The 26,171-nt window shown below is 44.8% G+C and overlaps 2 protein-coding genes across 3 annotated transcripts; one reads left to right on the top strand and one right to left on the bottom strand.

The window, feature by feature from the left end:
- The first annotated feature begins 1,219 nt into the window (after nt 1-1,219).
- Nucleotides 1,220-12,968, top strand: cpm (carboxypeptidase M). 2 transcript variants are annotated; one of them, XM_004083291.5, is made up of 10 exons: nt 1,220-1,454; nt 3,428-3,604; nt 4,446-4,543; nt 9,855-10,027; nt 10,928-11,024; nt 11,146-11,251; nt 11,327-11,497; nt 11,714-11,866; nt 11,941-12,089; nt 12,181-12,968. In XM_004083291.5, exons 2-10 carry the CDS (start codon nt 3,442-3,444, stop codon nt 12,436-12,438), a joined length of 1,368 nt encoding a protein of 455 aa, XP_004083339.1. In that variant the 5' UTR covers nt 1,220-1,454; nt 3,428-3,441; the 3' UTR covers nt 12,439-12,968. The 2 variants fall into 2 exon arrangements, with proteins under 2 accessions (XP_004083339.1, XP_078798169.1); XM_078942043.1 differs by lacking the exon at nt 1,220-1,454 and adding an exon at nt 2,516-2,928.
- A 3,227-nt stretch (nt 12,969-16,195) lies between these two features.
- On the bottom strand, nt 16,196-23,379 carry dclre1c (DNA cross-link repair 1C, PSO2 homolog (S. cerevisiae)). Its single transcript, XM_020714175.3, has 16 exons — nt 23,338-23,379; nt 22,795-22,903; nt 22,671-22,722; nt 21,199-21,283; nt 21,051-21,110; nt 20,898-20,953; nt 20,329-20,430; nt 20,188-20,260; nt 19,740-19,880; nt 19,572-19,673; nt 19,275-19,411; nt 18,419-18,473; nt 18,217-18,305; nt 18,044-18,141; nt 17,871-17,957; nt 16,196-17,252 (listed from the first exon to the last, which is right to left on the bottom strand). Exons 2-16 carry the CDS (start codon nt 22,901-22,903, stop codon nt 16,630-16,632), a joined length of 1,869 nt encoding a protein of 622 aa, XP_020569834.2. The 5' UTR covers nt 23,338-23,379; the 3' UTR covers nt 16,196-16,629.
- Between the last annotated feature and the right edge of the window lie 2,792 nt (nt 23,380-26,171).

Raw genomic sequence — 26,171 nt, 5'->3', positions numbered from 1 at the left:
ACAAGTCACATGGTAAACTTGGCAATGTTTTACGCCGGATGCCCTTCCTGACGCAACCTTCTCAAAGCAACCGGGCTTGGGACCGGCACAGAAGTAGAGAAAGGAACAGGGAGCAACCCAGAGTCAAACCCTGGTTTCATGGACGGAAGGCGCCGCAAACCAGCACGAGCTAAACCGGCTCCCAATATGAAATTCTCAATTGACCATTAAATATGCAATTGAGGCTTGGATATGCTGGATGTGAAAATACATTTAGTAGTGGGATCTCACATTTAGGGAGGTGTTAGGCCCCGCCCTGATGAGAGTCTGACAGTTTGCATGTCTATTTGAATTTTGGCACATAAAGCGCGATGCTATTATAATGCACCGGGGGGCGCTGTTTTGCCTTTTCATTTGAAATGACATAGAAACAGTTTTGCATTTTAGAATGCATTAGATTTTAAGTTACTTTAAACTAAACGGAATTTAAAGCAAACCGTGTATTGAAATGTCATTTTTTAAATATTTTATTGTAAGTTATAAAATGCATTGTCATTTGAATCATGACATCAAAAACCCAAAACACAATTGATTTTTATTTTACTTAATTTCTTTATTTTTCAAAATTATATTGAATTTTAATTTTTAACATAGAATTTTAAATTGCGAAATGTATTTTCAAATGTTCAAGAGACTTCAAATAAAGTCTTTAAGTGTCTCTTCAAAGTGATGAAGTTAAAAAGAATAACAGAATTGATTGTTTTAGTGTTTCTATTGGTCCAAACTCTTTTGTCATCTAAATGGTTTTATATAAAGTTTTTTTAAAGCTAATATCGGCAAAAGTTCAATAAGTACCGTTTGTTTTTTCCCCAAAAAATCTTTATTGAAGATATACAGGATCATTGTACAAAGTCGAGTCAACTTTAAAGTAGACAGATGGAAAAATGAGTAACAAAATGTGCCAGAAGAACAAAGGAAAAAAAAGGATTATAAACAAGAGATAAAAGCAGTAAGCTGCTATTCTGTACATTTAAAGTTCCAGGGTGTCAAATGTAGCACTAAGTACTGTCCGCATTAGCCAAGTGAGCTCCGGTGACGTGTAAAAACACCGGATTGTTTTATTTTATTGTCTTATTTAAAAAATAATGTATAAATTCTCCTGAAAAGTTCCTCAGTGAAACTAGAGGAACGTAATCTTGAACGTTAACTAGCTAACACAAACAGCGTTAGCATGAATGGGCGCCCTGTTTCATTCACAAACCTGTGACGGCCGCCTGCGCGCGGGCTCCACAAACAGTAGAGCTCCTCCTAGCACCGCCCCTGCCGGTCAAACGGAGGATGACCCCCCTGTGACTAAGGAACGCCCACTGACAGACGCCGCGCGCAGACGCCGGCTCGTCTTTAACCGGCGGCTCCTGAGCTCCAGGTCGGCCAGAGAGGCTGAGCGCGGCGGGGACACGGCACGGAGCCCTCCGGTAAGAGAGCGCGCGTCTCCACGCGCTTCCGCTGCTTTTTTTTTATGTGTTTGCGGCGTCGCGAGCTAACGAAGCCTCCACATCACCGACTTAAGTTTAAACAGACCTGTTATATTTATGTCACATTTAAAAGGTTGTTTTTAGCGTTTTATTTATCCCCCAAAATACATATTAGATAGTTAGCTATTGTTTTACTTTTAGACTAACATAATTTATTTTAAATCATTCCATTTCTCAACTCCACATTAAGTTTTTACAGAAAATAAACACATTTCGACAAACTACATTTTAATAAGTTGATTTATATATTTAAGTTAATTGATGCAGAAGATTTATTAATGTGTAAAAAATTCAAGTTTTCCTTTTTTAAACTGAAGGCAGCAAACTGAGAAACATTAGCTTAACTTTATTCTACCTGTTAAAAAAAAAGCTAAATTAACTTTATTGATATGCTCCTGGTGACACATGTTAATGATCATTAACAGTATTTAACCAAAAATCAGGCTTTAGTTCCTGTTTTTATGCCCTTCAAGTCACTTTTTATTGGACTTTAAACGTCTCAAAGTCGTTTGGATCCATTGTCGGACACACAGAGGACATCCAGAAACAGGAGAGCCTGGAGTCTCAGCTGCACTGCTGACAACAGCAGAGTTCAGCTCATTCACTAAGCGACCTGCAGCCGCACCGCTGGTTGATGATAACCCTCTCCTAACCTCCGGCAGCATTCCTGCAGACCGCCGCAATTACAGCGTCGCTCACGGGTGGAAATTCCTCAAATACAGGTTCCTGTCAACAGAACGACGGAGCGCTCAGCCAATCCAGACTCTGACGGTTTGATGAAACTGTAAACATAAACTCTGAATCTGACCTCCTGGCAGAAAAGCAGAACACATCCAGACAAACTAGGCTCCTTTTCTGATGTTTTACAGGAAATTATGACCTTACTTTTTGAAAAACCAGTGAATGAAACACAGAACACTGATTTAAATCTGCCATGGAGGCATTTAATGTGTAAACAATTCAAAGTTCTTTACGTAAAACGGGTTAAGAAAAACATCTAAAAGAAACAAGAAAGGAGTTTATGTATAAATGTAAACTTAAAAAGCATTAAAAACAGGCTTTAAATAACTGAGTACAGGTGTGTCTTTAACCTGGATCCATAGGAACTGACTTCCATTGAAATGAGTTTTTTAACCGTCAGTAACGAGGAAGAACAGAGCTGAGGAGGAGGAGGAGGAGTTTTCAGAACAGCCGGTTCTCTTCTGTCACCTGACGTTCTGTTACTGTTCCTCTGCTGAGTCATCCCTGGGGCGCCGCCAAACTGACACGCTCACACTGAGCTGTTGGGACGTCAGCCGGTCCTGATGAGACACAGTCGCTTATTTCCAGGGAGAACCATGGACTTTGAGCTGAAAACCGTTTTTCGTTTTCATGTCTTTAACGGTCACATCCTTGTGTGGATCTTGGTTCTCAGGTGAGAGTCACACAGGTGGGACTCTGAGCATCGCTGCTTCTGTTTGTGAGCATCGCTCTGTGCTTCCTGAAAGAAGAAAACAGAACTGTCAGATCCTCATTTTTGTTTGTTCTGGGATGTTCTGTTCCAGTTTTATCAAAATGTTTGGTCCTCTGTTTAGTCACTGCCGTCAGTTTCTGCTGTAGAAAGTAAGATGTGACACCCCCCCCCCCCCCCCCCCCCAGGAAAGCCTTCATCGTTTCCTGTTCGTCTTCTCTCTGGTTTTCATCAGCGTTTGTGTTCCTGAGCTTCATAAAGTGCTCAGTGTTTGAGGAGAACTGTGGTTTTTGTTGTTTGAGTGATGCAGGAAAACCAAATCTGAGCAAAATACAGAGAAGATGAAGGTGGGAAACAGTTTTTCGGCAGAACCTGGGATCTCAGAACCGTTTGGGTCTGTCAGGAACATTCTGGAGATCTCATCTCCTGTTTTTGTCTCTTTTTTTTCTTCTTTCTCCTCAAGCTTCATCCACAAGGATGTCATCACTCCTCCTCTTCACCTCGTTTCTCCTCCTTGACCCCATCTGGGCTCTGGAGTTCCGTTACCATGACAACAGTGAGATTGAGCAGTACCTGATACAAACCAGCAGGTCCAACCCCAACATTACTCACCTGTACAGCATCGGCACGTCCGTCAGAGGTAAATCGCTGTGATGTCACATGATGAAACCGGAGGGGGGGGCGGAGACTTTTTTTCTTCTGTGCTGCGACGGACTTTTACTTTTTGTTTTGAAGTCGAAAAACAAACAAACCTTCACAAAGCAGACAGAGGTGTGAGGTTGCCATAGTAACCACAACACCGACTGCGGGTGTCGCCGTAGCCACGGACCTGAAGGAGGAGGTTTGTTTAATCACAATCACATGCACGCACGCACACACACACACACACACACACACCCCTCCCTAATCTGAGTTAATCCAGGACACCAGCTGGTCTGGTGCCAAGTGTGTGTGTGCGTTTGTGTTTCTGTGTGTGTCACAGACCTGTGCAGACCTGCAGAGGTTTAGTCGGTCTACAGGTTGTCGTCACTCGTTGATTTTGACTGAAACCGCGAGCAGCAAAGGACTCTGGGACTGCAGGTGCGACGTGTTTGTGGCGTTGGCAGCAGGAAGCGCTCGGCTCCGTCAGCTGATTGTCCTGCAGGAAGACTCCTGCGTTCTTTGGTCTCCGTCTTCTGGCTCCATCTGTTTGGCAAAGAACCGTCCAATCAGCTGCTGTCTGCAGACGTGAACTCGTTTCTGTCTCAACAGCAGGATCTGAAGTTCTGCGACTTTGGTTCTCGGTTCTTTAAATGTGTCCTAAAGATGTTTGTAAAAGTCTCATCCTGTTCGCTCGGTGTGACGACTTCCTTATAGAAAATCACAGCTGCATTCAAAGCCCTGAAAGCCGTTGGAGTGTAGAAGTTTGGCTCCGCCCCCTGCAGGTGAAAGAAAGGAGACGATCCACAGCTTTTGTTGACGAGGCTCACTGTGTCCTCCAGGACAGCAGCTGTGGGTGCTGGCTCTGGGCGTCAACCCTCAGCGACACGTCGTGGGGATCCCGGAGTTCAAATATGTGGCCAACATGCATGGAAATGAGGTGAATGAGCGCACACACACACACACACGCACACACACACACGTGCACCATCGCGTAGACAGGAAGCAGGACTACAGAGACCTGCAGGAGTCGATGCTGTCAGTGAGCAGACTGAGGTGGTCCGCCTCATTCAGGTCTACACAATGACCCGAGTCAACATTAGAACCGGATCAAACCAAAGGAAAAGCTTAAAGAATTCACTGACGGAGAAATCCCTCGCGCTCTTCATCGCTCAGCAGGTAAACCTTCATCTTTGTGGGCTTTTGTTATGAAAGGACCCAGCCTGTCACAACTTCCTGTTTGCTGGTCTTTTAAGAATCTGGGCGGCTGAAGGAAACTTCCTCCTGTGCTCAGTCATGCATGCAGTTGCATGTTCCATGCAAACATACAGAACATACAGCGTGTTCCAAATTATTATGCAAATGATATTTGTTTTTTAAGTCCTCAATGCAGAGTCAGTCAGCCTGATTTTCAAGTCACCAACCGCCACCCTGCTTGTTTTCCCGCTCCTTCAGCTTTGCTTACTGCTGATCACCTGGACCAGAATGTGGGACATCTGATTGAACTAGTCAGGTGTAAACCAGCAGGGCTTGGAGATCTGGTCAGGGTGGTAGATCTCCAGGAATGAGCAGCTCTGGGGGATCCTTGATGTTAGTGAGACTGCAGAGACAAATATCTGCTTTTAATGGAATATTAGAAGCTCCTCCTCATCCAACCAGTGTGTCAGCCATCACTCTCTACCATGATCACGCTTTAGTTTTCCTGAAATATCCAAGGCGCTGAACTATTTCAGCAGCAGAGATCCTGTTTCTTTTGTGTGAAGATGTTGGGCTGCTCACGGATGTGGAACGTCTTCTTTAGGACTCTTTCCTCCTCGAAGCTTTAAAGAAGTGAAGCGCTAACCGTGCCGGCCGCTCCGTTGTTGTAAATGATTCCATGTGGGGGGGGCGATGGGTTTACTGGAAGGAGCCGAGGCCCAAACCTTCCTGACACAAACAAACCTTGTTGTTGGTTTGTGTCTGAAGCAGCTGATTCTCTCAACAGCTGCTCTGTTCTACACAGAAACCATAAAGCTGTTGAATTTAGGAGACAAAGAAGAAACCAAGTTTTGTCACAACGTTCCCAAATCCAGAACCCAAGAGTCCAACAGAACTGACTCTCTACCTTCAGACCTTCTGCTTTCTTTGGAAAAAAGAGGCCCCGCCCACTACCATGAACTACAATGAACAATTAGGGACACTAAAGCGTGACTCTGGGGTCAGAGATAACGTCAGGGTGGATGCGGCGGACTCCAGTGACGCCTTCCAGCCGCCGCAGTTCATGAGCAACTCGATGCGGAAAGTCTCCTCAGTCTTTTTAAAGAGTGAAACTGAATCTCGGGGAGACGCCTGAGCAGAGTCGGGTTACCGTGGCGATGCTGATGGTGTGTTTATGTGGGTATGCGAGTGACCGCGTCCTTTTCAGAGGCCAGTCCTGCCTGGACACACACGGCAAACAGAGTCAGTGGAGTGTGTCGGCGCAACGGAAACGTCCAGAAAAGAGCTTTTCTCTGAGAACGGTGTGCGTGTGTGCGTTCGTGTGCGCGTACGTGCATACGTGCATGCGCTTCTATTTTTACTGGAACATGCAGCGGGTTGAAAGCTTTCATTGAAATCTTTGTTTCAGCAGAAGCTGCAGCTTCATTTCTTCTCCTCAGTATCGTAGCTTTAGTCCCAACTGTCCTCACAGGTACATGCGGGCGGAAAATGGTGAAACCTGTACGGAGCACGCAGGTGGGCCGCACAAAATGTCAATCACAGACGGCTCTGTGAACCTGGAGAGAAAACGTTTCTCCATCTTTTTTACTGAGACCTTTGGTTTGAAGTGGCCGCTTTAGGGTGCATTACCGAGGGGGCTGTGAACGTGGCTTCATGAGTACGGTACTTCAGGATACGCCAACCACACACCAACCAGCTCAGTGGCCTTGTGGTAGAGTGTCCGCCCTGGGACTGGAAGGTTGTGAGTTCAAACCAAAGACTCTGAAAATGGGATCCAAAGCCTCCCTGCTTGACACTCAGCATTATGGGGGGGGGGGGGGGTTAAACCACCAAATGTTTCCCAAACACGGCTGTGGCTGCAGCTCACTGCCCCCCCCCCCCCCCCCCCCCCCCCCCCCCCCAGGAAATGGGTCAAATTGGGAGAACAAATAGTGGGACTTTAACCACACATACGACAATGGTACGTCCTGTTTTCATGACCTCCCTTAAGGTGGACACACCTGTACTCACCTTAAGATGCCGCTGCACCCCCCCCCCATGAGCCCAGAAAACCCCAGAGCACACAGACACCATCCGGATGTGATAAAGGGTGAACATGAGAAGAAGAAGAAACCAGAACCTTCTATGAAAAGGTTTGGTGTGTCAGCGTGTCAAACAGACTGAATGCGTGGATAAACTGCTGCGGGGCGTTCCTTTGTCACCGCGGTTACAGTGAAACCACGGTTAGTGTTCTAACCACACGCTCAACAGTCCACTGTACACAAAATCTGCCCTTTCAGAGGGGGGGGGGGCTCCAAGGAGACCTCAGGGTTTTTCAACCTTCTCACATTTTCCGTGGTTTCCGTGACAACCAGTCCTCCCCTCAAAACCCAAAGCTGATGGTAAAAAAAAACCATGGGCTTCTGAAAGCGTTTGCAGATCTTTTTATTGACCTCAGTTAATACTAGAGAATTCTGGAGAACGACAGTCGGATTCACTGACGTCACGCGGCGATGCAGGTTCTTCTGTAGAGGAGGAAGAGGAGGTCCATCGTCTTCAGATTAGACTCTGAAGTCTGGTCTTCAGCTGTGTTTGCAGGTTTAAGGAGGAAAAAGGTGGAAGTTAGTGGAGTTAGTGGGATTACAGCTTTTCTCAGTCACTTTAGTACAATCCTCAGATCAGAATTGAAGTTTGCAAATACGTGTGTGCATTTCTCCAAACAATTCGTGCAAACAGCAAAACACTGTGGATTTCTTGCAAAAGCCTGTAACTTGCTCAAAATCTTTAGTTCATCTCTCCAAACTAAGTCTTTATGTCATTGAACATGTCAGCCCCATCAGAATGTCAAGTCTTTGTGTCATTGTCTACGAACAAGACAGTCAAATGACTAAGTCATGTTGTCAATATAACTGTGTACTTTAGAGGGAGGTTCTGATGGAAACTATGGCTAAAGTTTGGATGACAATTATTGTAAAATGGAAGTTACCTCTTTTTTGTTTGATTGCAAGAGACTGGACAAGATTCACATTTAGACTTTTATTGTTCATATTGTAATTTGTTGACAGACCATTTCATACCAACATAGAAAAAACCCACTGCAAACAGTAACACAAAGGGGAAAAAAGATAGGACAATATTCTGTCCAACAGTCCAGGCAGTGCAGTAGGAATTGGTGTGGTCTTCCTACACCTCTTGTCGTTCCTGTATGTTAGGACACAAATTCTCATCCACATCACAGCGAATATCCTCTCTTGCAATGCAGCGAAATATGTTTGTCACATTATGACAACTTGGTCAACCATTTTGCAGTTAATGACTTATACGATGAACTAATGACTAGGTGTTTTGAGGAGTAAGACTATTGCACAGTGAACTATATAATACATTTGATCAACATGACATAAACAATTGATAATGTAGCAAAGAGCAGAGAATTGTACATAATCATTTGCATGGATGTACCAAAGCAATTGCAACTTGTTCAAAGAAGTGAGAAACTGCTTATATGATGTGCACAAGTGACATCATGATGTGAAGATTGAACAAAAAGTTTGGGGAATTTCATTCTGATCTGAGAATTGCACTAAAGCGACTGAGAAAAACTGTAATGAAGTCTGAGCTGAAGGAGCATTTTAGAGAGAAGCTCTGAGGTTCAGGTTCTACAGACGATCGTCAGCAGGACTGTTGGTTCTCCTGTGTGACAGCAGCAGAGTTTGGACGAAGACCGGAGGTGCAGCTAGCCCTGACTTGTGTGTGTGTGTGTGTTTTGCCTCTGCACACCTTTTCCAACGTTCCCACCCTTCTCCCCTTTTCATTCCTGGATCTTCTGTTCATTCACAGAGTTGGTTGGTTGCCCCTCCCAGTGAAAACAGCCCCCACTCGCCTCTGGGTTTCATTGCCCCCCCCCCCCCCCCTCCTCGCTGACTTACGACATCACTTCCTCCCCCTCTGTTTCCATCAGGAAAGGGCACGCCGCCCCTCCGGCATAAAAGCCGTCAGTCAGTCAAGAGCGGGAGAAGCCAACAAAAAAAGGAAGTTATGGGGCTCGAAGATAATTTTTCAGAATTCACTAAGGAATCCAAACCACATATCCAAAGGAAGTTTTGAAATTATTATGGGATGGACATAGGACCTATGGCTTGGCGCCCATTTTGTGGGAAAGTGTCGCCAATTTTTGCATTTTTCTACATTATGGGAAAAGGAATTGTATTTTTGAGCTATTTTCACAAAAGTTCCTACACCCCCCACCGGCTGAAGGTCAATGAAACAGAAGTGTCATTGACCTTTGACCCCAAGAAGAGTTTGGAGTTTTCTTAAAGAAAAGAAAAAACACCCATAGTTTCTTTTACAAATCCAAACTCTTCCCCGGGTTTCAATCTTTCGCCTCTGAACTCCTCGAGGATCATTGAGACGCAGCCTTGATGTTGATTTGGAAGTTTGAAAAGGTTGGAATGGCGTTTGCGTGGCGAGCTGGTCATTTTTCATTTGTTTTGTGAACATTTTATACGTGAGTTGAAGCTGAACTAAAAATGACACGACAGGAAAATATTAGGACTGTGATTAACAGCAAAAACCGGTTGTTAAGTAAATCTAAAAATGAAATGCAGTCGATTTTGCTTTAAAAGACGTCGGCCTGTTAGTCACCACCAGACCACCAAAAGATGAAAGGGTTGCCATGGAGATGAGACCGAGAGGAAACTGTTTTTGGTTTGTTATGAATTAGTCATGTGCAGCTCTGACCAGGGTGGCAGGGGCAAACGGGGAGAGTGAGGGGCAAGTAGCAGCTGCTCTGACAGTGCAGATTAGGTGAGGAGGGGGCAGCGTGGGGGCAGATGGCACCCAGCCGTTCTTCTGGGGTTTTTGTCACAGATCCATGCAGACTTTATCGTTTCATGTAAACAAACTCTGGTTCCAATAAAGATTTTCTCCATTTCAAAGATTTCTGTGGACAAAGTTTGAATAGAAATGTGAGCCAAACCCACAGATGTGTGTTCTGAGCGGATTCCTGAGATTGGGTTTGGCGTTTGCTGCAGGTGCCCCGCCTTAAAGGTTCTGTTTGTGTCTGCTGAGCTCAGGTTCTGGGCCGGGAGCTGCTGCTGCATCTGATCGACCACCTGGTTCAGGGTTACCGGAACGAGGAGGCGTCGGCGCTGCAGCTCCTGAGGAGCACCCGCATCCACATCCTGCCCTCCATGAACCCCGACGGCTTCGACGACGCCGACACGGACTGCCAGTACAGTCAGGGGAGGTACACAAACACACACACACAGACGCACACATGCAGGCACATACACGTGCACACAGACGTGCACACACACACACGTCTTTTTGGGGAACGTCACATTCATTTGGACTCGGCAGGACGTACGTCTCCATCCTGTCGTTGGTTTGGTAGAAACGTGAAGGACTTTGTTTTTCATTAGTGAACCTTTTGATGAAACAGGGTGGGGGCTGAACGCTCCCCTTCCAAAATAAACATCATTAGTCATTCAAACAAATGAGGTTTAACGAGCCGCTGAACGCCACTGTTTGGCTCCTGAAGTCGTCGACGCCCCAAACAGTCTGATTAGCAGGAATCCACACGCGTCACATCAGCCGCGGCCTTCAGGGTCTGTTCTGTGTCGGCGTGAGCGCCGGGTCACACGGCCGTTTGGGGAACTCGCCTCGGTGACGGCGCCGGGTTGAGTTTGGGGTCACATTGAGGGTGTGTGTGTGGTCTGCTGTAGGTCGCCTCTTTCCCGCCCTTTTAAGGAGGCGTTTGTCTGAAAGCGTTAAAGGTGGACAGACGTGAAAACATTTGAGCTTCTGTGGTCGGAGATTCCAGCTCCAGACAGGAACCTCAGAGGTTTCTACTGATTCTTCAGTCTGTTCAGAGAGCAGAATAATCCCCATAAACCAGATTAGACTTTATAATCTGTCAATCAGCAGCTCAGATTAAGAGAGTTTGACTGCAGTAACGACCAACAAAAATCATAATGACATCAAACGGTTAAAAAGATCAAATGATCCAAGTTTAACATCTAAGTTAAACTTCCTTGTGTTTTTGTGACATCCTTCATGGCGCGTCACCATAGCAACAGGCATCATATGTTCACATTAGGGCATCTTAAGGTTGTGGGGCTTTTCATTGGTTCGTGTCTGTCTTTAGGTTCAACCACAACGGCGTGGATCTCAACAGGAACTTCCCTGATGTCTTCTCTGATCCCCAAAGGCAACAGCAGAGCGAGGGTCAAAGAGAAGCAGAGGTAGGTCATGTGACCGTCCACGCCCTTCTCCTGCTGAAGACGATCATCGGTGTCGCAGGACGTGGCGGTCGGCACGGTGGCGCCGGGTGCAGGCTCAGCGTGTCGCTGCTTGACTCTGCAGGTGAGAGCTGTGATGGGCTGGCTGAGGAACGAGACCTTCGTTCTTTCTGCGAACCTTCACGGCGGAGCTTTGGTGGCGAGTTACGCCTATGACAACAGCAACCAAGGTAAAGAGAGGGTTCATGGCCTTCACGTAAGGCAGAGGATCAATCATGTCAGATGTCTGTAAAAACACTCCCCAGGTAGCATGCAGATGGGCGGGGCCAGCCTCACGCCGGACGACGACGTGTTTGTCCACCTGTCCAAAGAGTACTCCTACAGTCATGCCTCAATGCATCGTGGGAACATCTGCCAGGGCAGCAGGGCGTTCCCGGACGGCATCACCAACGGATACCACTGGTATCCTCTGGCAGGTGATTCCAGAAAGCGCTGTCCGCCAGCCCTTTGGTCAGGGGTTCAAATCCCAGACACTACCAGCATGGGGTCCTGCAGTCAGACCCCATGAGCAAGTCAGACCCCCTTGTGCTATCTTGAGGGGTCCAGATGACCCCTTGGGTCATCTGGACCCCTCAAGATAGCACAAGGGGCCACTTTGTGAGCCTCCTCCATGACGGTGACTGTCTCTCCAGGCGGGATGCAGGACTACAACTACGTGTGGGCGCAGTGTCTGGAGGTGACCCTGGAGCTGTCCTGCTGCAAGTTTCCTCCGGCCGACCAGCTGGAAGCGCTGTGGAGCGACAACACGGACGCCCTGCTGGCGTACGTCCGCCAGGTGCACCTGGGTGAGCGCTCGCCTGTGCCGCCGTTTCACGCGCCGCCCGCCCATTTTCTCACGTTCGGCTCTAATGTCACCCAGGAGTCAAGGGCGTCGTGTACGACGGGTCTGGGGTGGCGGTGCAGAACGCTTTGGTGGAGGTCAAAGGTCGTAAGAACGTTTGTCCGTTTAGGACCAACTCACATGGGGAATACTACAGGCTGCTGCTCCCTGGAAACTACACCTTCACCGTAAGAGCGTTTCTTCTTCTCTCCACCTGAAGCTTTTCTGACAAATGCTGCTCAAAGGAGTTCAGACCGCTGCTGCCGATCTCCTTCACAGGTGACGTACCCGGGTCACGAGGTTCTGACCGAGACGCTCAGCATCCCGTACGGCCCAGACAAATACTCCGCCATGACGCACCATTTCAGGTTACGCCGCACGTCTGCCATCACAACAGCCTACATACAAACCTGCCCCACGCCTGGCTATAGTCATGCAGTCAACCTGGAAGGGGGCGGAGCCACATCCAGGCCCTCGTGGATCAGGCACGCCGTGGGGATCGGCCTGGCAGTGCTAGGTGGATGGGTGATTGAATGACGGCCTCCTGGGTTTACATGGGACTTCCAGCGGGGAGTTGGTCTTTGAACAATGAGCCAAACTCCAAAATGAAGACCTGACCCGACCCGATCCGACCAGGTCGTTTCTGGCTCATGAAGACTGCAGTCCGGCTTCTTCATGCCAAGAAATCTGGTTTAGGAGCAAAGAGATTATAAAGAAAGAAAAAGAGAGAAATACCTCAGTGAATCCAATTTAAGCCTTTTCCTACATTTTAGTGAAAATAATGTTGAGTTGATTGAAAACATTTTCTGTTACGGTTAAATTTAAAGTTACCTGAATGACTTCTGACTTTGAACTTCACTCCGGAGCATCGGTAGGCTAACAGTGTTTTTCAAACAGTGTGGTATGGGAAATTACCCATTTTCACTGATCTAAAAACATTTTCCATGCTCTGCATGGAAAATGCTCTGTCTTCATCCAAACAGACCCTGATAAAACACTGAGTAGTTAGGAATATGAAAATACTTTTTTCTGTTTATTTGATTAAATTAAAGACATTTTGATAAGAATGACGGTACCGTGATTTAGCCATAGCTGTTTTTGAAAAAGTCCCGCCCCTTTAACTGTGTCCACCAATCATTCTTGGGGGCGTAATTACACGTCATCAGTCTGACCAATCAGAAGTGGTTAAAGTCTTCACTTCCTTGTTCTGATTCTGCTCATAAAGTCTCTCAGTTCCACCAAAAATACCAGCTAAAGCTCATCTTTAGCGGTGTAGCTTTCCACAGAATCCGGTGTCAGACCGTGGAACAAGTGAACAAAACCATGAAGCTCAGAGAAGAGAGTCTGTCTGCCGTCACTACATCTCCCATAATGCATTAGGTTTAAGTGACAGCGTCTCAGCGCACAATGAGTCTTCCTTTGACGTCTTGAAACCAGAACGAACACAGATCAAACAGTTTTTAAATCTTCTAACTTAACTTTTATTACATCTTTTAGAAAAAACTGCTGCAGCTTCCAGCTTTTTCTGCCACAATTATCATAAAAATGTATGAGATTGTGGAGGGACTGTAGATCAATACAGACTATAGAGTTTCTCCCTTATGTTTTTGAATGCTGGTGTTATCAAGGTTAAAGTGTGCTGTGGCTCAAAAAAGGTTGAAAAACACTGATCTAACACTAGAAATATTCAACCAGGAAGGATTCATTATAAATAGCCTTTTTTCCCAGAATGCTTCAGCTTGTAGATTTCAATCTGAATTTTCCACTTCAGGGAAAACCGTCCGCTCCTTTTTCTGACTAAACAGGTCAAAAATAATCCGACTTTCCTTTTATTAAGTTTAAACCGAGCCTCCGTTTATGTTTTTATGTATTTGTATCTCCTGCCTTCTATGGTGCCTTAAATGCTGCGTTTTTATTTTTTTACTGTTTTTATCCTCGTTGGTGGAAACATAACCAGTGACCCTCAAAGGAAATGTTTTTTTTTTTTTAGATTTAGGACTTAAAACTGAGGAGTCTTTGGTTTGGAAACAGAACTCTTCTTCTCTCCTGGTTTTTGAGGCCAAAACAAGATTTGAGGAAACATTTTTGTGAAAGTTCTTCCATTTTTCTGCCAGACGTTCCCCCCACAGACTCGTTGGTCTTGTCACCTGGGAATGGAAATGTGTCCACTTTGCCCCGTTCCTGTGGGGTGGGGGCATCATTTCCATCATCATTTATCTATTTCTCATCCAGTTACTCAGTGACTGGCGGGGTCGGCCAGAGTTCAGCTGTTACGACGTTCTAAGCTTCCATCTGCAGCCGTTCCTCAGAATCCACATCATTACGTCAAGTTTGTGCAAATGTTGTTTGATCGGCACTTTTCCCTGTTTTTCTGCAGCGCCTGTAATAATTGGAGCACATGAATGAAACGGTGGAGAATCCATGTGGATCCAGAGTGACAAATTCATGAAAAAACAACACTTTTTTTCCGTTGTATCTTGTAACGTAAGTTTTAGAAGAATCAGCAGACGTACATCTTTTTGATATCCTTGGCAGCGAAGGTTTTTGATAACCACGCCCACATTCCTAATATGGTCGCATCATATTTCATATCATTTTGTTCAGCTTGAGCCAACAATATACTGTTAAAAAATCCTAGAAGAGGCGGTTCCTCACGTTATGATGTCACAATGTGAGAAGCCCCTCATTGTTGTGGATTGGAAGGGGCTGGTGCTCAGAGAGCAGGTTTTTAGAGGAAGACTCAGAAATGTTTTTGTGAGGAATCATCATTAGAATCCACTTATCCACTTGGGTTGGAATCTAAGATAGCACAAGGGTTAAGCTTGAAAATCTGCATCTCCAGACGTCTGGGCAGTCATCTTATTATTGTGCTATCTTAGATGACCCCCCCCCCCTTCCATTGACGTGTTCTCCCTACCATGACAAAGGTGGATAAAGGTGGAACGATTTCATATAATCCATGGACACCAGTGAAGATCACAAATCATTGAAGAAAAAAGGTTCAGCGCACTGTCTAGTGGGTCTAGATGACCCCACTCCCAACGATAAAGGGCCTAGGATAGCACAAGGGTTACTACAGATTCATTTGTACTTTGATCTCTGGGAAGTTCTGACAGTGAAAATGTGTTCCATCCGTCACTCAGGCAGGTTGTTGTGTTCAAAAGCAGAAACTGTACAGAGTTTAGAGTCACAGTTAAAGTCTGACAGTTTAGTTTCAGAACAAAATTCATGGAATTCTGCCAAAAAGTCTTTGTTTTTTCTCTTTTTCGGGGGGGGGGGGGGTACCATGTTGGATCTAATAAAGTCATGAAAAATCAAATGTTTTTTTTTTCTTAGTTTCTTACTGTTGCTTTGTGTTTATTTGATTTATTTATAAAATATTTTGAATTGATTTTTAGAATTTCTTTTGCTTCCATGGGTTTTTACATAGATTACGTCTGGATTTCTCTTTGTGTGGTGTTCAACAGTTTCCTTTAATGATTTATTTGCAGTTTATTTTGTCAGCTAACTTTGGTCCTAATTTTACTAAATGTTTGGTAAACTCTCTAGTCATATCCTGAATATTGTTTCACATCTCGTTTTGACCAACTAAAAAGTCTAATTTGTGTCAAAATTGATCTTTTTTGTTTGTTTCTACCTTACTTATGAATCAAACCATCACAGAGAGCGATTGTAAAAATGTTAATGCTGACCTTTGAGGCTAATATTATAGAAAATAAGGTAACACTGCCACCTTGTGTTGAAGTTGAGAACTACACAGATTCATATACAGTGATCCCTCGCTATAACACGGTTTACTTTTCACGGTTTGGCTACTTCACGGATTTGCATCGTCCATTATGTTCTGCATTCTGATTGGCTAAAAAGTCACTCTGCTTCTTCTCTACCTGTGCGTCAATAACGTTGCAGTTTAATATGTACACGTGCGTATAACAGCTCGCCAAATTTAGATCATGTATGTGCAAATTCTCTTGATGGTGGCATGTCGGTGTATAAGGATCTTTTTGCAAAGAAGAAAAAACAGCGACAACTGCCTATCACTATGTTCTTCTCCTGAACAAACACAGCTGCACCGCGGGCTTAACCCTTGGTCTATCCTAAGCACTTTTGGGAGTTGGGTCATCTAGACCCACTAGACAGTGCTCTGAACCTTTGTTCTTCAATGATTTGTGATCTTCACTGGTGTCCATGGATTACATGAAATCTTTCCACCTTTATCCACCTTTATCATGGTAGAGAGAACACGTCAATGCAAGGGGGGGGGGGGGGGGGGTCATCTAAGATAGCACAAGGGTTAAGGGTTTTCTAATATTTGCTTTTATTGAACATTTTAACAGAACATATTCTGTCAAAAAAGTTTTTTTTTACTAAAAACCAACAGTTGATCCATTTAGTGGAAACAAACCACAAAGCTTCCGTTGGAAGGAAACAGGTGCTTTACTGCAGCTGAAGTGAACCTGAATGAACAGGAGGAGCAGAAACATTGATGCTTTAATCCTGTGATGAATTCTACATCCTTTATTTTGAAGGACATTCTGAACATGAGCTGTGGCCACGCCTCCTGCTGTCAGCTTTTGGTTATTTTCAGACAATCGTGTTTGGAGGCTTCTTCAAACTTTAGAGCAGAAACTCAACCCTCTAAAGATGAGTGACAGGAAAAATACAACTATCATCTGAACCTGCAAGCAGCGCCGTGAACAGCTGTTTCCTGTCTTGGTGGCGTTTCCGTCACACGGAGCCTTTACCGACAACCACTTCCTCTGCTGAAGCTAACTTCCTGTACAGCTGGGACAGCTCTTCTGGCTGTGGCGCCTTTGACTCTGGCGTGGAGGGAATGTCAAAGTCTGACGAGGCCTGGGACAGCTCCGCTTGCTCTGATTGGTCGGCTACACTGTGGTGGGCGACGGCTTGCTCGGGCCGGAGGATCACCGTGTCCGGTAACAGCGAGTCCAAGTTCTGCGAGGAATGAGCGGAGGTGGAGGCGGATAGGGTCAGGTTGAAGTCTTTGTTTGGAGCTTCTTCTCCATCGCTGAACAGTTCTGGCGTCTGCGAGCCGGTGGCATCTGAGGGGGAGGGGCTTGTGGCAGAGCAGCAGGGCCCCGATTGGCTGTTCTGGCTGTCGGTCAGCGTCCCTGCAGAGAAGAAATCTTCCCACCTCGGCGTCTCAGACGGACCGCCCTGTTGGCTTTCTTGCTCCGTCTTTGCATCTCCTTTGCCCTCCTCTTCATCATCATCGTCTTCACCGTTGGACTCGGTGCAGTCAAAGTAGTTCTGTGGGGCAGATGGCGTGCTGTCGACCGTGAGAGGCAATGCCGCCGAGGCAGGGGGCGCTGTTCCCCCAGGGATGTCCTCTAAAGTCCACAAAAGAGAACATTTGACCAAAAGGATCACGGCGCCCTCTGGTGGTTAAAGCAGGAATGCAGTTTTCATAAAGCAGCTAAATCCTTCCACTTCCTCAACGCCGCTTTAAGCAGAGAAGGCGATGGAAACGCTTCAGACGTCTGCGTTCAAAACTCTGGCGTTTTCACGCTAACTGTTTTCAGGCTCTTCGCACAAAACGCAGACGCTAAAGTTCAACCAGGAGGATTCGGTAATGACGTATGGATGGCGTCCCTGTTAATTCACGGAAGTGAAAACTCTGATCAGAGTATGCTAAACGCGCGTTCAAGAGCGACACGGTGAGGACGCAGCATCACAGATTGGGTAAGGTATGAATAAAGTTTTAATAAAATAAAAACCCAAAATGAACTTCGGCATTAAATGGATTCAGAAAAGTTTCTTTTATCCAGATTGAGGAGGAGAAAACTCTAAGGAGATGCAGTTTGAGGTTTTCTGAGATTTGATCGTCTAAACTCAGAAACACGACTTTTTATCAGGATATTAAAGCAAATCCTAGTCAAAGCTGAAGTTCTGTCCAAACGTTGAGCAGCTTCGTTTCATACAAACAAGCTGAAATCAGATAAACTCACCTTTCTCCGCCTCCTGGTTCAGCGCCGTCCGCTTCCTGACCGGTTCCAGGTCCAAACCTTCAAAAAGCTCGTCGTCGCTCTCAGAGTCTGAACGGCAGAAGAAAATCTTTCCGTCTCTCCAGGCGGACACAAACTTTCCTCAGGTGTTCGGTGTTCTGGGCGGTTGGTCTTACCGCCGACCGGCCGCCGCACCGCGCCGCGCTTCAGCACTCCCAGAGGTTTGTAGACGAAGGCCGAAGGATCGGAGCGGCTCCGACACATCAGGCTCAACCTGGAGAACAGAACAAAGCCCGTTCTTTCCAGCAGGTCGTGTTCAAGTCGTGTTCTAGAGTCCAAGTTGGCTCACAGCTGCGTGACCTCCGTCTCAGAGCGACCAAGCGGGACGACGTTGGGATAAATGTTCACGGGTTTGAGGTACGCCAAGAAGTCTTTCAACTGAAAAACAAAATACGGTTTCTTTACCAGTAAATGAAACCTGAACATTTCAGGAGCTTTTCTCTTTGTAGAACTAAAACAGCAAAAAGACGTCGTTCAGAAGCGGAACTTACCTCCGAATAGGAGGAGTGGAAGCTGAAACAGGCTCTGTAGGAACTGGATCCTGTTCTGGAAAAGAAAGAAATCAAGTTCTGATTGAAAAAAACCATCAGGAGAGGAAGACGGAGGTAAAAACATCACAGAAGAAGATCCTCTGATGGGACCACTGTTAGCGTTCAGCCGGTATTTTTGGACTCTTGTGTTTCCTCTGATCCAGTTCACTGGTTCTGATTCTTCCAGGCCGGACGTCTGCAGCCTGAGGCTCTGGAGTCTCTTTTCCCGTCTGGTTAAAGGAAAAAGCTTTTCATTTGAAAAAGTCGTGCATTTTTTGGATTAACGGTGTGTCAAACAAAACAGCCAAAGTCCTGACTACATTACCCATGATGCTCCAACAATCCATCAAGCTGTGCTAGTTTACCGAGCACCATGTTCCACAGAAAATGACTTTGACTTCACTAAACAACCAGATTTTCCATTTTGGAAAAAGAATGTAAGGCTTTTAAGTTTGGCTTAAGGCGGAAAAATCTGTTCCGGGTAACTTGGTTAGCTCTGGTTTAATTTTAGTTAGGTGAAAAGAACTGCTGCAGGGAGAGGATTGTTTTTTATTTTGAAAGGCAGTCGTAAACCTGTCAAAGTTCCTACTTAGAAAAGAGTTTTTTCTTTATGTTTAGATTTTATTTATGCAAAAAAACAAAAGTCTATTTATAATTAACATCAATAGGTGTTTATTTTCTGAAGGGGGAAATCAGACTTATTGGCTCCTGCTGGGTTGTCAGTAAAAACGGGACCTAAATGTCTGAGCTCCGGTTTAGACCGACGTCCTGCTGCTGCTTTCCTACAACCGTCCCGCAGAGCCGCCGCCGCACTCACCTAATGATGACGTTGGTCCTCTTGGTCCTCTCTCCGAACCACATGGTGGAAGGTTTGATGCTGATGATGCGGAGGGGGGTCCCGTCGGCCGCCGAGCATCCACACGGCAGCCGGTTCCCCTGGAAAAACTCTTCATCCTGAACGCAAACGAGAGAACAAAACCACTTTTCCAAGAGTTAAGACTTATTTAGGAAAATGTCTTTTCTGTGTGGATTAGATTTAGGTAAATGAAGGCCAACATCTGTTGCCATGGCAACAAACATCCAGATTCTGCCCCAAACTAAGAGGTGGACGGACCTTTGGGTGGCGGCAGGCGTGAATGCGGGCGCTGCGGTCCGTTGTCACGTAGCTCAGGATCTCCGGCATCTTCTTGAACATGGCCAGACTGTTGACGTGGATCTGCAGGAGACGTCCAGGAGTTCAGCGGTCCGAGTTTCTGGGGAAGCAGACGTCCCGCCGGCTCACCTGTGTGCCGAACTCTTCTCCCAGGTTGGTGAACAGGTACTCGTATCCGTACGCAGCTTTGCAGTTGAGCCAGACCACGTGATACGGACTCTGGCTGATCCAGTTCCCCACCAGCTCCGAGATGCCCTTCAGACAGACCTCCTGCAAAAACAAACACCTGAGCTTCCATCAGGAGTTTCAGAAGACTAAAGCTCAGCAGACAGAAGCAGCCGACCGATCGTTCCATCCGTCGACTAAATCAACTCTTCATGTCTGAAATTCCTTCCAAAAACCTCAAAGATTTCATCTCTGCGGGCAAATGGAGTAATAATGATAAATAATAATAATCCATTCATTTAAAGCACCTTTCATGAAACCCAGGGACACTTTATAAAACAAGGGTTAAAAATAGACACTAAAAGCACAATAAATATAAAAGACAATGAGGGGTTTGGAGGCGGCGGCTCACCCGTGACGGTATCTGGTAGAAGCGCGGGTCGTAGAAGGTGGAGTCCACATAAACGCTCTGAATGTCCTTCACCCTGAAAGAAGCGGCGTTACAGACAAACCGGCCTCTCTGTCCGGGTTCTGCTGCAGGGCGTCCACCGACCTGCTTCCCGAGTGCAGGAGCTCCATCCTCGCCACGTCTCCCACGGCCAGCCGGAAGTCCCCCGTGTACAGCACGTTTCCACGGCAACCCTCAAACAGGAACCTGGAAGCAACGCCGCTTCTGTCAGCTGCTTATTCTGCTTTTACTGTGAAATGCACGAAACCTACGGGGATATTTTGCCCTCGGTTTTGTCTGTCAGGGAGGAAACCCACAGCTGGATCACATTTCGGTGGAAACACCAAAAGAGTTCCAGGATACAATTTTCCAGATCAAATCCTGGAAACACACCTTTCCTTTTTGACATACAAAGGAGATCTAAACTTTGCCAAAAAATTCTTTCTTTTTAGTCAGGTACTAGGCATGTCGGGGAGTTTTTGAGTTTGTGTCACGTTTGCTCAAAGGCTCAGGAAGAAAGAAGAATTGTTTAGAAAATGTAAAAGCAATCTGGTCCTTCGGCGCAGAACAGCTGTGGCACTGACTAGGGCTATCCTTTCATCCCAGAAGGGGAAATGTGTTTGTCTCAAACGTTTCCGGCTGAATTCAGGAGATTTCCCAAAGGCTTCACTCACATGACGGAGCCGGGACAGTGACCCGCAGGGAGCAGCGTCACCACCACCTCTTCTTTCTGACCCACACAGAGCAGAAAACAGCAGCCGTCCGCATTATGCTCAGGTATAAAGATGGAGGCCGCACAGACGGACGGGAGCTTCCGTCGTCCTCACCTCTCCGGACGCTTCGTCCACCAGGGAAATCTGAGTCGGGCTCTCCAGCTCCAGAGGAACCTGAACAGACGGAAGACAGAAAACAGCAGCATTCAGTTCACGCTGTGGGTTTTCGGTAAACGTTAGAAAGTGAAGCAGGCGGACTGACGATGTATTCCTCCCAGAAAGAGTATTTCTGGTTGTTGAGCAGCAGTTCTTTGGTGACAAAGGAGCAGTACAGGCGGACGGTGCGACTGCAGAAAACAAAACAGCACAGCTGTCATTCTTTTACTGCTTTTAGTAAAAGAACTTTGTTAAACATCAGCAATTTTATGTTTTGAGGCAATGAGATGAAGTCATTTCTGTTTAGTTTAGTTTTGAATTCAATTCATACACTTTAAAAAAATATATTATTTAACAAATAAATAATAAACATTATAAACAAGACTTAATTATCAATTTTGTCCTCGTTTAAAAAAACAAAAAAAAGAAACAAGACGTGAAACATTAATGTGATTTTAAAAATGAATCCACTAAAATGTAAACTAAACTTTACGGTCCAAATTGAAAACTCCAAATTATAAATCTTCACAGCCAAATCTTCTGGGCTAAAACACCAAAAAGCTCCAAAGCCGAAGTTCCTCCACTTGGTTCAAATGTTTATTTGAGGAACCTGATGAAAACAAGGCGCAGAACATCTAAAATTACTATAAATCCCTGAATTTATTGTTTTTAAAACATGTAAATTTAAACAACACTGCAGATTAAACATGTAGTTAGTCAGAAATGTGAGTCCTTGCATTTTCCTTAAAGAAGGTTTCTAGAGACAACCTGACAGAACTTTCACAGAACATTCTTGGATTTAGTCCAGAACTAAAATGTCAGAAGACCTTTGACTTTGTAAGATAGAGGTTATTTCAAATAAATATTTGATCTTTCAGGGGCGTATAAAGTTTGTTTTATTAAAAAATAAAATTACTAGTAGGAGCTGATGCTGATTTGTTTATACAGCATCATGTGAGATCTTGGTTCTTCTCTATAAGAAAACAAACAAAAGAATCTGACGTCAAAGCATCAGAATCTGTGTTGACCCGGCAGAGAAAAGTGCATTCTGGTTCCTTCTTTTTAGATGTTGTTCGGTCATCTTGAATGGAAGTTTTTTTTTTTTTTTTAAAGATCTTTGTGCTTTAGTTTCCCTCCAAAACCTAAATCTAAACAATTTATTACAAAGTCCTTCATTTATCTTTTAGAACTTATTTAAATCATTTAAAGGTCGATTTCAACTTCAAGTTTAATATGTTTATTTCTGCAGTTTTTGTTTATGATCTTAAATTCTGACACTTAAGTTATCTTATTCCTTTAAATGTTCATCCTAAAATCTAATCAGCTCTCATTGTTTGTTTGTTTTATTGTCAATAAAGTTTGATTTAAATTTACATAAATGATCTTCCTATACACGCGCTGCCTGACTAAACAGTGTTTGGTGTTAAAATAATTTTATCTATAGAAAAATAATAATAATAAATTATGTATTTATTAATTTTTAGTTTTATGTCAAGCAGATAATAGTTGTATTGTTATAGATTTGGATGACGTGCTGCTGAACTCTACCTAACTTTCCAGATTAGAGGCTAAATTTACCTGAACTGCAGTTTCCTCTTCAGCAGAGGTCCTTTCAGTCCCTTCATATGATCTGGAAACAACAAAAAGAACAATAAAACCGTGACAGGCGGGTTAGCTTTGCCGCTGTTGTTTTGTTCTTCACCTTTGTGACAGTGCGACAGAAAGTAGGCACGCGCGTGGAGGTTCTCTCTGTCGAACCGGTCCAGAGAAACGGTGGGATACTCCTTCATTCGACCCGCGAACGAACTCATCTTTAGACCCCAGAGTTTCACCAAAAAAAAGAAGAAAAAAATCAACACTGCAACATTCCTGCTGTTTGTATGTCCCGCCTACGGAAATGAGCTCTTCTTCGGTCTTTTGCGGATTCCTTGTTTCATACCGCCACCTGCTGGTTGAAAGAAATATTACTCCCACACTGCCTCTTTTTGGGGGGCGGGAGATTTCAACAATAAAAACATTTAAAATAATATTTTGCCATTACACCAGTGACGTGCGGTGAGGTTAATGGCTGGTGAGGCACTGACGTCATCAGTCAGATTTACAAACATATGAAACATACTGAGTAACTTATTCACCATTTGATTAACAACAGTTAACGTGTTTTGTTTAAAACATCATTTCAACATGTTTTTTTCATATACAAACTGCAGCATAGAAAAAAGCACAAACCTTATTATCGTCTTACCTTTACTTGTAATTAAAGTCCATACGCCGCTCCTTCTGAAGAAAATGACTTGCCGCTTGCTATCACTTCTTCTAGTATTTTTCAGCGTCATAATCTCAGGGCTCACCGGCGCCCCCTAACATGAGGCACGAGAACTGCTGGCCTCACCCAGCGGCTTTTTTGCCGGCGTTTAGCGCTCAGCACAAGAAACACGTTCCTCACACAGGGCCGGCCCTGGGGCCTCATTTATAAACGTTGCGTCCGCACAAAAGAAGGCGTACACCACTCTCCACGCAATAATTGAGATTTATAAAAAGCAAACTTGACGGGAAAATGTGCGGTCCTTCACGCAAGCTCTGACCCAGGCGTACGCACAAAAACGGGTGAAATGAGAAACGGCGACACCGTCGGCAGATGGAAGAAACACGTGAAAGTGAAAATGACAATCCTGCCTCTATGGAGAGAAATTAGACTCAGTCGGATTTGTGCGTGCGTAATTCTTGATTTGTGCGTAAATTAGGATTTGTGCGTGATTTGTTACTCACATAATATGTTTTGTGTATAAGTTAAAAAAATATAAAATGAAAAAAATACAAAATGCAATTTACGTATGCACAAATTAAGATTACAACAGCTTGAAACTACTTACACACACACACATCTTTAAAAAAACACGCACGAATCCCTTGTTACGCACACACGAAGCCAAAGTTACGCACGGATCTACCGTGAGACTGTTTTCACGTCTCACAATTTCGTCCGTAAGTGCTGCGTTTAAATACCAGTGGAATGCTCGGTCATTAGAATTTTCCTATCAGCCTTCCCTTCTAAACGTATCCAGACAATGACTCAATCAATACATGAAGACAGTAGATGTTAGTGTTGAACATAGAGGCTACTTACTTCGGGGCGTTGACCACCGAGATGGGCCGCCATTCTTCCCGTGACTCTCTCAGTCTGACTGCCTTTGATTTTTCCGGAAGAAAAAAAAAAGTGCCCCCTACTGGTCGTTCCTGTTACGCATTTTGTATCAATTCGGTGTCTCGGAGAATAATATACTTTTAATATATGTATTAGCGTTTAAAAGTGAACGTCATATTCTCATATAATAATTTTTATTTTCCTTTAAAGTTTTTTTAAGCCCTGCTACACCCACTGAAGGCGATGGAGCGCCAGACGTTTTTTTGCCTCGACTTTGATGTCCGACCATTTCTTTCATTTCTTTTTTATTTCGGCCACGGTCCGAGGTTGTGAGGCTACAGCATTGACGGCGTCTGCCACCGTTTGCCGCTCACGTGCCTTTTTGGCATTAGTAATGCCCACACTGTGCCCTCCAAACAACACTTTTCTCCTCTTTCCACCTCGCCAACGATAACTTCTACTTCACATTGAGTGAAGTTACGTTTTTTTTGATTTCCTCCCTGTGTTTGCCGTGGTTTCCCAATCAATGAATATTAATTTGTGGGCGTTTCACGGACTATTTATGGGCAACTGTGGGCGTGTCATGAAGCCGCAAAAGCTGCGCAGCATTAAGAATTGGTTTTGATTTATTAAGGGAAAGATGCGTTGGATGTGCGTGCGCACGGTTTTATAAATCTGAATATTTCTGTGCGTACGCACGTCCCATGTTTCATCCATACGCCACTTCTGACGCAAATCCTACACAAAGTTTTATAAATGCGGCCCCAGGTCTTCCGAAGGCCCTAAGCAAAATTTAATTTGTGGGCCCTCTAACTTATCAGCAGCACCAACAAAATGCAACTGTAATATAAATGAGATCTCTCTGTTACTACATTTTGTGAATGTATTATTGTTGCTGCTGAAGAACTGAATACAGTTTATTGCTTGCATGTTGGATGCACATTTAGTGGTGCCAAAAAAAATTAAAAGTGAAAAGAAAAAAATATGAATGAAAAATGTATATAGATATATATTTTTTAATGTAACATTAGGCACTCAACAAATGACATTCACAAAACTCCAACTTATTAAAAACAGCAACTTAATAGCAAATCAAATAACGATAAAACAATCCAAAATAAAGAACACAACAGCTCAATGAGGGGGGATTTTGGAAAGTCAGAGTCTTTATCCGTCTGAAAAGGACCTCTTTGCACCAATTCAATTCTTACTGGATGAGAGATCTGAGCGATTTCCTCTCAGAGACAGTCCACTCTCCAACTGGACCTTATAAGACCGTGGAACACCTCCTCTTGCACGTGTCATTGTTGTCTCCAGTTTCCTGTGGAAGCATCTCTAAGACGTACCTTGTCTCCTGGCTTTAGGAAAGGCAGATGTTTAGCCATACAGCCGCTTTTCTTCACCTTCATTTCTTCTTTTGCCTTCCTGACTTTGTGTGCAGCCTTTGGGGTCAACAAGTCTTCATGTACTGCTGGGTTGGAGTGAATGCGCCTTCCCATCAGCATCTGAGCTGAGGTGTACTCCGGTAGATCAGAAGACTTTTTTGACAGTCATCTCTGTCGTGTCTTCACTGTTTTTACTGAGCTTTCCGCTAAGCCATTGGACTTTGGATAGTTTAGACTTGATGTTACGTGTCTAAACCCCCAATCTTTAGCAAAGTCAGCAAACTCACTGCTGGAAAGCTGCGGTCCATTGTCTGAAAACAGCTCACAAGGAACACCGCGTCTGGCAAACACACACTTCAGGAAACTAATCACTGCTTTACTTGATGTTGACTGCAGCGCTCCGACTTCAGGATAGTTTGAAAAGTAGTCTGTTACCACCAAGTAACTTTTACCATAACAGTCAAACAAATCAGTTCCAACCTTATAATAAAGTTTTTTGTGTGGAACTGGGTGAGACATCAGCGGCTCCCCTTGTTGTTTCGCCCTGTA

The sequence above is a fragment of the Oryzias latipes genome, chromosome 23 (assembly GCF_053564925.1).
Source record: "Oryzias latipes strain Hd-rR chromosome 23, Olatipes_Hd-rR_3.1".
NCBI lineage: Eukaryota > Metazoa > Chordata > Actinopteri > Beloniformes > Adrianichthyidae > Oryzias > Oryzias latipes.
This window is presented reverse-complemented; position numbering and strand designations above follow the sequence as displayed.